At 39.3% G+C, this 14,245-nt stretch overlaps 1 protein-coding gene across 1 annotated transcript; it reads left to right on the top strand.

Annotated features, from left to right (window-relative positions):
* Positions 1-844: 844 nt before the first annotated feature.
* Positions 845-12,058, top strand: MAML1 (mastermind-like 1 (Drosophila); the record flags this gene model as incomplete). Its single annotated transcript, XM_009697915.1, has 4 exons — positions 845-2,260; positions 4,601-4,870; positions 8,764-8,878; positions 11,065-12,058. Coding segments are annotated over 4 exons (2,793 nt in total), but the record flags the coding sequence as incomplete, so codon positions are not given.
* Between the last annotated feature and the right edge of the window lie 2,187 nt (positions 12,059-14,245).

The raw sequence follows: 14,245 nt of genomic DNA, 5'->3' as shown, positions 1-14,245 counted from the left end.
GCTCTCAAAACCCTGGTTGTAAAACTGCTGCTGTAACCTCTGGTTGCTTCTAGGTGGCACTGCAAGGAAAAGAATGTGTGCATTCAGTAGTGTGAGATGCCGGCTGTTGAGCTGGTTGGGGCTCTGGTGGTCATAGTGCAGAGAGGGGCAGCTGGCAAATACTCTAGGAGAAAGGAGGAAAGGAATAAACTTGCTCTGCTGTGATAAGAGTTGACTGAACTCTGAATTGCATTTTACAGAAGTGTGAAACAGTGGTTGCTTAGTGACAAACTGATTTTGCTTTAGTGCCAAAAATATGGTTGTGTACAAAATTTATATACATAGCTCATCTCTAAAAATTATAATCACAAGAGAAATGGTTCTCTTTTTTCCTCTAAATATTTAAATGTGAGGCTGCTTTATAAAGCAGTCTTGCAGAACAATTGTACCGTGTGTACATGGGCCAAATAAAATACAGGTTTTTATTCTCACCTGGAATTTGAATTTTAACAGTCTTAATTTTTTTTTTCCATTTTGAATAGGAAAAATCGTAATGTATTACAGTTCACAGCCATTTCTCAACTTTCTGTTGTTGTCCTAGTATATGGCAGCTTTTGGTTTTGTTTGAAGGAGGGGGCTTTGATATAGTACATATTTTTGAAAGTTTACCCTAAGAGATTATAGTAAGGAAGTAGTCTCATGTGATGACTTGTAAAACAAATGTTATCAAAGCAAAGATGTAACCTTTTTTTAACCTTTTTTTCCTAAAATGTTTTATTCAGAGCTAGACAGTGTTCTGGTAAGAAATAAAAACCGTAACCTTTGAAACATAAAACTAAACAACGAAAACCTTCCTTTTTTTCAGCAGCTCCATGAGACTGTGAAAAGAAAGCTTGATAGTGCTGCTTCCCCTCAGAATGGAGACCAGCAGAATGGCTATGGTGATGTATTTTCTGTGTCCAAGAAACTGCGTCGTGATGATGGCGGCCTTGGTGGAGTGAGTGGTTCTTCCAATGGAATGCCCCCTGTGTCTCCACTCCATCATCTTGACAAGAAGTCTGGCAGCGGAGATACCTTACAACTTAATGGAAAACATCCGATGGGGCTAGATGGCATCAGCAAGAAGTGTCTTCCGGATTCCAGCCTGCAAATGAATGGAGGTGGTGATGCTGATGACTCGTTTCCTCTGAGTTTGAACAAAGAGCTGAAGCAGGAGCCAGTAGATGATCTTCCATGTATGATTGCTGGAACAGGGGGTTCTATATCTCAGAATAACTTGATGCCTGATCTTAATCTTAATGAGCAAGAATGGAAGGAACTTATTGAAGAGCTTAATAGATCAGTGCCCGATGAAGACATGAAGGATCTCTTTAATGAAGACTTTGAAGAGAAAAAAGATGCAGATTCTTCGAATTCAGCTGCACAGACTCCATTGCCACAAGATATTAACATAAAGACTGAGTTTTCCCCAGCACCCTTTGAACAGGAACAGATGGGATCTCCCCAGGTGAGATCCACTTCATCAGGTCCAGCATTTATTGGTGCTCCTTCTGTACCTGTAAGTGCCGCTTCTCCAGCGGTTGGTAGTTCTCAGTCTATGTTTCAGCCTTCCAGTCAGTCAATGACTGAAAATCCTAGTCAGCCCATGATGCAGGCATCAAACCACTCTCAGAACGTCCAGAGGCCTCTCCCCAATGTGTTGTTACCTGGGAAGGGTGCGGGAAGTGCCAAAGAAATGTCTTCTGCTCATCAACTTCAGCAGATTGCTGCCAAGCAGAAGAGAGACCAGATGTTACAGAACCAGCAGCAAGCTTCACAAGTCCACCAAACAAATCAGATGTCTACATGGCAACAGTCTGGACCTTCTCATAGTCCACTGGCTGTCCCATATACCATGGAAAATCCCACCAGCCCGTCGGTTTACCAGCCAGACTTCAACAGTCAGAAACTCATGATGCCTAATATGGGAAATAAAAGCTCACCGAGAGCTGGAGGCAATTACCATGTGAACATTTTGGGTCATCAGCAAAACAGCTTGAACCAGAACCCTGTGAATAGTCAAGGCTCTATGCTAGACTATGGGAACACCAAACCTCTTTCACATTATAAAGCAGAATGTGAACAGGGGGTCACAGTACCTGGTCAGAACAAGACTCCTATGTTGGCATACATACAACAGCGCCAGCAGCCACCGCTGTCTCATGTGAATGATGACCAAAATGGGATGATCCTGTTGAAACCCAAGTCTGGAAACATTGCCTACCGACTACCGCACAGTCAGGTGAATGTTCTGGGTTTTGTTTCCTTTGTTTAGTAGCAGATTTAAGATTTTGCAAGAGGGTGTTGGATAAGTGAGGCTAGAGTACAGATTACTTGGTATTGTTTCAAAACAGTTGCTGCATGATTTTAAAGAAGAAAATGATAATATGTAATAAACTGAGGCAAGAATCAAGAACTCTGTTTTCCACTGGGGACAGTTTTTAATACTTGATTGTAGGTCATGTGGTAATGTGTGATTTCCAGCTTAATATACTTTGTGGGCAACAAATTATGTCACGCTTCATAGAAGCTTCTACTTACAAAGATAAATAGATGCTTTGTAAACTTTTGCCTAAAATAACTCATGTAAAACTGTAGTCTTAAACAGTGTTCTCAAAGAAGCTTTGATTTCTTTACCTTCTTTTTAGTCCCTACTTGTGTCAGAGTTGGCTCGCTATAAAAAGACATGCCTTCAGTTGCTTCTTTTTTGAAGAGAGATGGAAGTGAGGGCTGCATTCCTGATTTCTTGGGTGTTCTTGGGGCTTTTCAAATCTGAGAATTTGTTATTGGTTAAGTCTCTGGGGATTGGGGAAGCATGGGATAGGAGGTAAATATATCTTTAAGAATGAGTAATAGTAATATTTGTCTGCTTGAAGCAATATGCTTCAGGCTTTCCTGTAAAGGAAAATTCCACATGGTGGTGCTTTGCTTTATGTATAACTGATCCTACAGGTATGCTGCAGGTGAAAATTTATGTAGTGGATGGAGGTGTAGACTCATTTGGATTCTTTAACATCTGCTTGCAATACACATAGTAGAGGGCTTGTTGAGAAAAAGGGTCTTTGTTATAAGGATTAAAGCTCCTGTAGCAAAAGATCCAACTCTAGTAATATGTTCCCTCAACAAAACAAAAAACTCGTGAAAAAGATCTGATTAGTCTGTGATAAAGACCACACTGATGTAGAGATAAAAACATGAGATCAATGTGTGCTTCATAAGGCACAAAAAGGATTAATCTCTTTAAAAGCTAGCAGAAGTAACCTAACGACGTTTTGATGGAAGAAGAAGGGGAAGGGTAGAGATGATTGTGTATGTCGCATTTCCTCCTCGCTGAGGAACATGAGAGTGACCTTGCATCTACACTGCCACACTTGCACTGAATTAACAGAAATACCAATGAATGCTTCTGGAGAATTTCTCAAAAGCTTGTATATAGAACAACTTAGCACAGCATTACGTATATTTGGCTCATAATTTCTGATGAAACTGCAGAAGGTCAGGACCAACAGCCAAATCCATTGGCTGAATTCTAAATTTTGAAGTAGTATTTGGATGCGTAATTAGAGATGAGGCTGAACTGTGCTTAAAAGTTATAAAAATTGTCAATTTTCAAATGGATTTGCTGGTGCAAAGAGGACAGCATCAGATCTTGAACGATAATCGTTCCATGTTATTTTTGCTTATCCCAAGTTCCAATCTCCAAAAAAGCAGACTTATGAAAAAATAATAATAACAGGCTTATCTGTAGTAGTATTTTTCTCTGTGGAATATGGTAATGGTTGGATTGCTGGAAAAGTACGGTAAGACTGATTTTGGTCAGTGATAGCCTTCTTCCCCTTCACCTGCAAATAGTAAATACTCTGATACTAAAAAAAGCAACTTTAAGAGGGGAGACATAAACACTCACTGAATTAAATGTTGATGGAAGAGGCAGGAATTAAATAAATATTTTGTACAATGAAAATTTAAAATGTAGCATTTGAAAAGCTGCTACCAAACTGAAGCTGATATGTTTGAAGTGCTGTTTGTAGTTGGCTCTGTTCCTCTGCCTGAGCAGAAGCACACAGCTGTACTCACCTGTTTGAGCTGGAATTTGGGAGGTACCTTGAGACTGAAGTTGAAGCCCCTATTCGTACCTGTTGTGGTGCTTCTGACCTCAACTCCAAACTGTCACTTCTGTGTCTGGCGCTTCACAGATAGGGTTTTGACTGTCTCTGATTAGCTGACCTGGAAACTGTATCACACTTTTCCTTCTCTGTTAGAAGCTTCACAAGTGGAGAAGCTATTGCGTAAAGATGGCAAAATGTGAAGAACGGAACTAATTTTTATTAAATAATGTAAATGTACAAATAAGCAATAATTGACAATTTCTGGTTTTCTCAGATGTGTAATAATTCCCCTTCCTGTGTAGATTTTGTTTATAAAGTCTCTTTTCCTTATCCTGTAAAATGATAAAAATAATACAAATTGTGATCATCAGCATAAAAATGCCTTTCCTCATCTGTGTAAGTACATGCAGTTTCTAAATTCTGGAGGGCTAACCTCTTTCTCTGACTCACGTCACTTTTTCTATATTCTGCAGGATCAAAACCCTTCTCCTAATGTTTCTCGCGTTCCCGTGTCTGTCCCGGGCCCTGGTGTGGGTGCCCAGGCTCCCAACGTGTCCATGGCAGGTACCCACAGCAACCCACCGTATCTCAGCAATCAGCAGCAAGCAGCAGTGATGAAGCAACACCAAATGCTGATGGACCAGCAGAAGCAGAGAGAGCAGCAACAAAAGCACTTGCTCATGGAGCAACAGAAGCAGCAATTCCTCATGGAGCAGAGACAGCAACATCTTCTGGCTGAGCAGGTGAGAGGGACCAGCAGTCTTTTTTTCTTCTTTGCACTGATTTGCTTTGGTAGGTGAAACAACATTTGAGATTTTGTCAGACAGTTATCACATTACAAAATAGGGGATGTAAACTGCAAGTTACTTTGGTATCGTAACTATAACTATTGGTTTATGTTTCTATAAAATTAACCCGAACATGTACCACTTGATTGCTGAGACTTGCATTTTCTGTTACTACAAGGCACTGGTGAATGAAAAGAATGAAACAGGTAGAATTGAGTAGTGTGAAAATACAAGACAATACCTACATGGAGAGAATGTATCATACCAGCAATAGTGTAATTCTTTGTGAAAGAAAAAAGGCAAATGGAATCAGAGCAAAAATAAAACACAAGGCTGGGATAATGTTGTTGTGTTCTGTAGAGCTTTAAAAATGGAAGCAGTGAGCAAGGGACTCTGTAAGCGCACTGTGCCTTCTGCCTTTCTTCCCTGTGAGATCCACAGCAGTTCATGTTTCCAATTTTAAAGCATCTTTCACTTGTTTGTTTCGGGAAGACAATTAGGCATCTGCATCCAACTTGCATCTTATCCTGCCAAAAGAATTTTAACTCTGCTGTCCATCAGACTGCAGAAAGCTGCTTTAGCCTCTCTCAGGGAAACGGGTTCCTTGTCTGAACCTTTCTAAGCTTTAAACCTTTTGCAAGTCTTTCAGCTGGGAGTCAGCCCAAAGGGCCTTATTCCTGTCATTAGTGCTTTTCTGCATTTTTAAAAGGCTATGCAGGCGTGTTCCAGACACTGGCACTGTACATACAGAGAAATTACCAATATCTGATACGGAGGAAGGGGAAGATGAATTTTAAAAGAAGGTTTGAGACTCAGGGAGAATGTGATGTTCACATTTTCTGGAAAAAGTGTAATGATCTGTGCTGCTGAAAAGTTTTGTCTTTGAAGATAATGGGGGGAGGGACGAGCCGTGGAAACTGTTGTCTCTGGGGATAATGGAGCCAGTGGTTTAATGGAAAAAAATGTGAACTGCATCTATCCCTGAGAATTAAAAAAATGCTAACAAAATAAAAATTTAAATGCCCTGGAGTCCTTCAGCTAGTAGCAGTTGGGAATGTGTGATTTCCTTAATTTTCAGCACTGTTAGAAGCTGATAAATCATAGAATCATTATGGTTGGGAGAGTCATCAAAGATCATCAAGTCCAATCTCAGTGTTCTCAACCTTAAAGCTTGGAGTTTTTGTCCTGGTAGATAGGATTTTCACTGTAATAATAGTTTGGAAAATAGAGATGGTGAGAGAAGGTCAGGTGATGGTTGTGAGTATGTGTGTACCTTAACTTTTACTACAGCAAGTGTCCATCAGAAGCTTTATTTAAGAAAGAAGGAAATAATACAGTCTCCTCAGAACCGAAAGTATGTGAAAGCCCATTTTGAGGGGAAGGGCGCAGTAGAACCTACAGTATTGTGGAGCTGTGGCTCTGCCAAGTCCTAGCGAATGACTTTTTTGATCACCTGGAGACTTCTATTAAAACTGAGGACTAGATTGAAGTGACAGAAAAGCCCCTTCAGTTCTTGACCCAGTGTAGAGAAAATATAAGAATGTGGTTTGCAATGTTTTAAAGAAAATTGTATGAATCTTGGTAAAGATACATTTTTGATATTTGGGTAAAAATACAGTTTGGGCTAAGGGTATATCGTGGTGGAAATATATTATCAAAGACTGAAGGACAAAGAATGCCCAAATCATCAATAAGATAATATTTTCTCTGAGAGTTCTGTCATCTATAAACTCCTATCAATCAATATAATTCCTTTTAGTAAATCAGGTTTTGATAACTTGTATGTTAATATCAAACGCCAAAAATTACTGATTATTACTCTCCCAAAATGTTAACAAACAGGTATTCTTTGAAAGAAGGTGGGGAGAAAGGAAATAAGGGGCGCTGGCATCCCCCCCCTACTTTTGCACCACTGGTGAATGGTGATTATTAGAACTCTATTAGAGCTGTTAAAGCTGTGGCCCAGGAGGTTTCCTTAGTGAAGTAATGGACCTAACAGGTGTCAGACTTCTCTAAACAGTGGGGTGGTGTATTAGCAGGGGGATAAGTAGTATATCTCAAACACAGTGTTGAAATATTTTTTTTTTTCTACCTATTTGCTTCTGCTTAGCCAGCACATGTTGCTGTAGTAAATATCAGTATTATAAAAATATTTTATTCCCATCCTACTTGCAGTACCTATGACTAACTTCTACGACTTGCATCTGTATATAGTGATACTGGGACTCTGATCCCAAATAAGGAGCAGCTTTGGTTTGGAACTGAACACTTAGATACTGCATTTGCCGCATTTCTTGGCCTTGTGCTGCCTAGTCAAGCCAGACTTTGTTATCATTCTGATTTGGTATTTCTTTCTTTTTTCTTTGGATAGACATGATACTGGCTGTAGTTTTACAAAAGGATTTTTCAATCAGTTGATCTCTGTTTTGTAAGACAATTATAGTTTCAGGTAGCTGCATATCTCTCTCTTCTCTCTCTCTTCCCCCCCCCACCCCGAGCCCGGCTCTGCAGCTCTTGGTTTCTCTCAGAACTATGGTATCTCTTTTTGGCTTTTGTGGTCAGCCTTTTTCAGGTTTTACTGGTCCTGCAAGGAGTCGGTCCTTTCTGTCAAGCAGCCTGCCCTCTTCATTCCTCTGCATGTCTCAACAGCTTCTTAGTGGTAGACATTTTAAAAGGTGGTAGTAATGTGTATCTGCCTCTTTGTTACATTGCACTAGTCTCTTACTTAAAGGCTTACTTTTTGTGTCTTTACCCCAGTACTCTTGGAAGGGAATTTCTGTCCCCTACTGTCCTCTGTGTAATTTTTCAGATATGTAGGTAGTTGTATCACTACTTATTTATCTCAGAATTTCAGTCTGGTTGAAGATATCTGTGGAAGAAGAGCCAGAAATACTATACCTGATATGTTTCATATTGTAAAAGCAGCCTGTTGGCTGTTTACGCTGTCAGGATCTCCAAGTGTACTATTAGTGCGTGTACATAGGCTCTCGACATTCCTCTCAAGGCTTTAAATTTAATTTTCCTCAAAAGTTTCCTAAGAGAAAATTTGCTTGTTTTATTTTTTTCAAATGGTTTTATCATAAAGTAGGTACGGGTTGAATGTGCTTTTAAAGAGGCAGAGTTATTTTGAATCGTTAGCAGAGTTTGTTTCAATTGATTGGTGCATTGTTAAGAAAATGGTTTTGAACAATGGTTACAAAACTTGTATAGCTTCTGTTACAAACTTAGTTCTGCAGTTTTCCATAATCTTCTAGGGAAATCTGTGGTATATAAGAATTTGGGTTTGTGTATATTTTTTTTCACTTTTGAAGATAAGGACTAGAAAATATTTACATGTTCAATTTTTACTTTTCTGTGTAATATTGCTGATATTTATGACTTGTATTTTTATTTAATTTCTAAAGAAAGGTCTAAAATAAAATGATCTGCGGATAAAGAGCAAAAAAGTATGTGTGAATTTTTTAATACACACTCACTTTTGCTCTTTGTGTACCTGTTAGTGCCTTTAGAGTATTGCTAAAAATGCCTGTTGATTAAATTACTGATTAAAAGACTAACGTCGCAGATTTTCAGTGTTTTAAGGGCTTCAGACATGCATTGCAATAACTTCTGTAATGCATGCTGTTGTGCTGTGGTCTCTGAGTTCCTAGTCTTGTCACTCACCAGATTTAAACTGATTGTGTTTGAACCTTGAGAACAAAGGTCTGCAGTGACTTTAAGGCTGCAGAAGCCCCTTTAATTACCATCTCCGCATAAAAGTATGCAGATAATTTGGTTTTATCCGAGATAGTCACCCTTGGAGAAAGCTTGACTTGTTTTCTAATTGTCTTGCGTTGGAACTTTCTTAGGAGAAACAGCGGCAGCAGCAAGAGCAACAGCTGCAGCGGCATCTGACTCGACCACCTCCCCAGTACCAGGATCAACCGCAGAATCCGTACCAGCAACAGGTTGGACAGTTCACAGGTAAGTAAACATGGCAATTGAAATAATGGCAGAGAAAAATATCAGGAGTAAAAAACAAGGTGTCTTCAAATTTCCTGGATTGGATAGCTTGTAATTAATTTATTACAACATCTTCCCAGTCACTGTGACTTAAAACTTCTAGACCTATGCTCTGATTCAGTTGCAAATTAACAGCTTCCCCTGTCCCAGATATCTGGGACAACTTAAGCTTCTGATTCTTAATACTGCTTGGGAAATGGGTAAAATTCTTCAGTACCTTCATTGTTCTGAAGGCCTTTTTATACTACCATTTCCCTTTACAGGTTGTAAATTGTAAATTCTCCTTAACTTTCATATATTAGGATTCTTATTTTTTTCTGGAGCCTGACATCACTCCTGCTTGTATCTATCACAGGCCCTCATTAAAGAAAAATAAGTGGTGTATTATTTCTCTCATCTACTAGGATGAGTTTAAAATTCTGTAATATTCTTATCCCTGCTACCTTTAGAAGGGAATGCAATTTAAATTTTCTTCATTACATGTTGGTGTCCTATGTGGTGTTTTTTGTAGGAGAAACAGCTTGGTATGTCTTCAGTGTATTAACACTGTTAAATAAAAGATGTTATTGCCATTAAGCTGGAATAGCTTTATGAATGTGGAAGAACTAGAGAACAGTAAAAAACTCCTCTCCTTACCTGAAAAATCCTTACTTAACAGGGCATGAAGAAGCCACTTGTCTTTTTTCATAAACTTTAGAGTACAAAAAAGTGCTTATTCCCTTCGTTTTGTTTCCTTACTCTCTCTGTTCCCACAGAAAGAAAACCTAAAGGGAAAAGATGCAAATAGAAATGCGATACTCTCATTCTGACAGTGTTTGTGACTATGCAGTGTCTAGCAGAGCTATGACTGGGTTTTGTTACTTAACTGAAAAAACTTGATACCAATACAAAAGGATTGTGTGTTAACACAGTGATGAGTAGCATCCTTCAAATACTGCACTGAAACATTTTTTTCTCCTGCCACTTTTCTACAAAAATACAGTAGTATGCCTGTTAGAAATAGAGTATGTTTTGCTACAGTGAACATCAATATTGTTAAAACTTTTTTCCTTGTTATGATGATTGTAACTATTTTTTGCGTCTTAAACCTTGATATGTGTACTGTACTAACTCCTCACTGTAGCATTCCAGTAAGACTTCCCCCACCCATCCACCCCCCCCATAACACTGGTGTTTTTATGGTGTGCTTTGTTGATAATTAATTCAATATAATTTGAATTATATTCAAATATATTTGAATAAAACTATATTGAATAAAAATTGAATTAATAACGGAGAGCCAATATTTCTCAGCTATCTTAAAATATGAAAAAATTCTGCAGCTTATATTTTGGTTTGAAAGTAGAGAAAGTACTAGTGTAGGTAAGTTTCCCTTGGTTGACTGTAAGAAGTGTGTGTGGGGGGGGAGTTATATGCATTACACTTCACGGTGCTTTTCTATTCTTTTTGTTTGTTTGCTTTAAGTAGAGGGCTGTTTCTTCTACAGGAAGATGCTTTTTTACTCAGAATTTACAAGAACAAAGGACTTTCTTGGGTTTGCCGAGGAGACTTATTTTTGCAAATTGTGTTGCTTGGTTATCAGCATTACATATTAACATAGAAAATATTTTATTGTGGAAATCTAAAAGATACTCGACCAAAAATTTCTGAAAGTTATATAAAATAGAAGGAATTTCTGGAATTGGGGAAACACAGGACTGGAAACCCTGCAGTTGCACAATAAGAGACACGCAGTGCATGCACGGAATAACTGACAATGTGTATGTGCAGTAAGTGGTATTTTTTAACAGCCTAGCAAATTGTGCATGCACTTCAAAGTATGTGTGTGTACCTTTGTTCACAAAGAAATACCAGAGTCCTACCTTTAAAGTCTAATGGGTTTTTTTAAATTGATGATGCTGAACTCTTAGAAGTGGTATTCAAATTTTTTTAGGACATTGGCATATCTGTGTTTGGGATCAAGGTGGAGGTGCTAACTGGAGCAACAATTGACACTCTTTAATTAAAGTACTGGTGTGTGTTGGTTGCATAGGTTGGTTTCTACAAATGCAGCTGCACATTCATTCTGGATTATAGCATCTACAAGCCTGGCTTGGCTCTGGTCGAACCGAGTTATTTAATGTGCAAAATATTTCTTTGTATTTCAGGGTCATCTTCAGCCATGCCTGGGGTCAGTAATTTAGGACAGTCCAGTTCTAGTAGTCCACGGATGTTTCCTCAGACCCAGAACATGATTCAAATGGGACCTGGACACAGTTCTGTTCCTCCGCTGCAGTCGGGCTCCAGTCAGCAGGATCGGGCAGTGACTCAGTATACCAATATGCAAAACATTCAGCGAGGGGGATTGTACAACTTGACGTCTGGTATGACACAGATGGTTCCCCAGCATGCACCTCAAAGTGCCAATGGACAGCCACCGATGCAGAGACCAGGCAGCTTGGGCCAGGGTGCTGCTGTTCCTGCTGGGTATGGGCAGAATACCTTAGCAAACTCAAGTATTTCTCAGCAGCACAATAAAGGTGCACTGAATCCGACCTTATCTAAGCCACAGATGGCAAGAGTACCAGCTGCTCTGGGGGCTCAAAATCCATCTTGGCAACACCAAGGTATCCCTAACCTTAACAACCAGACACAAGCAAACAGTGGCTTAGGACCATTTACTGCCAGCTCCTCTTTCCACATGCAGCAAACCCACCTAAAGATGGCCAACCAACAGTTTGCCCAAGGAATGCCTCAGGTAAGCCTAAGCACCAGCAGACCGATGACCTCCATGAATGCTGCCGTCTCTGGGCAGATGTTGTCGTCATCTTTAGGTGCACAGCAGCGGACAAACCCACCTACGCAACAGCAGGTACCCTCACAGCAAGTCTTGCCTGGCATGAACCAGACTGTTACAGATCTGAATGCTTTCAACCAGAATCCAAATCAGCAAATGCCCAACAGAGGTAATCTGCACTGTAGTCAAGGGTACCCTGTGAGGACAACCAGTCAAGAGCTGCCTTTTGCCTACAGCGGCCAGTCGGGCAATAATGGACTTCAGAACTTAACTGGTGACACAGATCTGATAGACTCTTTGCTGAAAAACAGGACTTCAGAGGAGTGGATGAATGATTTGGATGAGTTGTTAGGAACTCATTAAAATGGGGCCGGGGGTGGGGGTTCTACTTTTTTAATTATTTCATGAAATATAAACAACACTTGGACCAAAAAACCTGTGGCATTGAGGAGACTTGCAGGCATTAGAGGTAAATGGTTGGGAAAGGGACTGGAGCTGCTTCTCAATGAGTGTTGATACATGGTAATGGCGCACCAAGCAGGTCTGTGGGAATAGTGCGCTTTATCTTGGTGTCTCTAAGGAGTCGCACACTTGAACAGGTCAAAAAATATTGTGCGAGTCCTAGCCAGCCTTTTGGAAATCTCACTTGCAGTGTTCTAAAATTAAGTTTTTTTAATTATTTAAAAATAAAATTCTACAGAAATAGTGCAGAAAGAAAGCAAATAGTTGCACAGATTGTGTTTAGGGCTTAGTCTCCTGCAGCTATTACTTGCAGTCATTATTTGTTCATAGCTTGACATGGTGTTATAATACTGTCCATCAAACTTCTGACTTTTTATTTGAGAAGAGGTTGTATACACCTGAGTACGCTTGCAAAATGTTTTGAATTGTTTCTTTTCCCCATTGCTGAAGCATGTGCCTGTACTCTCAATAAGCAAGTGATATTTCACAGTAAATATTTCTAGATGCTGGTAATAGATGAAAGAAAGTATTAAAACCTGGCCAGTTAGTCTAGGTAGTTGTCTTAATAGATTGTAGTCTTTTAAGCTGCAGTTTGCACTCTGTTGTAGAGAGGCACAGTTCTTGGCTTGTACCTTGCTGTGTTTAAAGGGGGAATTTCTTATGGGAGAACTTTTAAACTATAGTAGGTTTAACGTGAATTGTAAAGCCATTTACTTTGCACCTGTTTCTTCATAACTTATTTCCAAAGGTAGTTGTATTTAAATGAAGGCTTTGCTTCATGACAGCTCATCTAGTTTTCTTTGTTGTAAAAAGTAAAACTAACTTTTGAGATCAGTTCATTTCCCAGAGTTAGCAGTGGCGCAATGAGCACAAGACTTTGTCACTTCAGGATAAAAATGAGGAAAAAACAATTTGGCTGAGAGGTGGAAAGTCCGTATCAGCAATAATAGCACAGGCAGCCTGGAAGAATACTTGTATCAGGGTTGCTCCAATATGGAAGTCTCCCCCTTTAAATACTTTTTTAAATACTGGATTATGAGTTTGATAATCGTTTTATAGACTGGTGGATTTACTTCTTTAATATCCCTTGAAGCAGATGCTGGTTCCTCAGCTCAGCGCAAGGAGACCTCTTATCCATATGTTGGGGTGAGTCCCAGAAAGGACAAAAACCACAATGGGAACAGTCAGTGTTCCAAAGTCCTTACTTTCTACCAAAAAAAACCCTTATCCACCAACAAACCACCTTGCCTTAACCTTTATTTTAAAATGAAAATAAAGTTGAAAGCTTTTGTTTTAAATGCACAAATACCTCTTCCCTTTCTAAATCCACTTTTTTGGAAAACTCCTTTAATTTTTTAACCAAACCCAGCATTGTGATTTAAAAGCAATTTCCTTCAACACAGACTGGCTTCTTCAGGAGTTTTCCGCACTGCAGAGATGTGTGAGAGAGGGTATTTTCCAGAGTGGGTGAAGGGAAGTGAAGGATAACATTGATTTCGAAGAAGGAAAATATTTTACTGTATCTGCAGCTCCTTTATGAGACAATTTGCACTTTTAAAAACTGCTTTTTAACACTAATACTTTAACCCTTTCCAAATATGCATGGAACATGGTTTGTCCAGCACACTTCCCTAGTGTGGATGAATTACGCTCTGTTGAACAGATTTGATGTTTTATCATGTTGAACTGTTGGTTAAAGATGTGCATTCATCAGTGGATCCCACCGTTGAATAATGGATAAAACTTCACTGAAGCAGACTTAATCCCTCATAGAGCTTTTGAAAAGGTAACATAAAGATTGTCTTTGGATAGAAAGACGAGGGTGTTAGTGACTGGTTGTTGACACTTCTGGTATTTTCTAGAATAAGTAGTTGAGATGCAAATAACTGATGCTAACTTTTCTTATACTGGCAGTCTAAGGAAAGAGCTAGTGAGTTTGGTTTACTATTAAGTTAAACCAAAAACTGGTCCAAGGTAAGTGTCATTAGAAGAGTATAGATTTAAACTAGCAATGGCAGGGGAAGGAGTGTTTGCTGTATTTTTATTTTTAAGGGTTAACTTTGCACCAGTGTGCCTTCCCTTCCTGTTGG

This window comes from Cariama cristata, unplaced genomic scaffold (assembly GCF_000690535.1).
Source record: "Cariama cristata isolate BGI_N322 unplaced genomic scaffold, ASM69053v1 scaffold24893, whole genome shotgun sequence".
NCBI lineage: Eukaryota > Metazoa > Chordata > Aves > Cariamiformes > Cariamidae > Cariama > Cariama cristata.
This window is presented reverse-complemented; position numbering and strand designations above follow the sequence as displayed.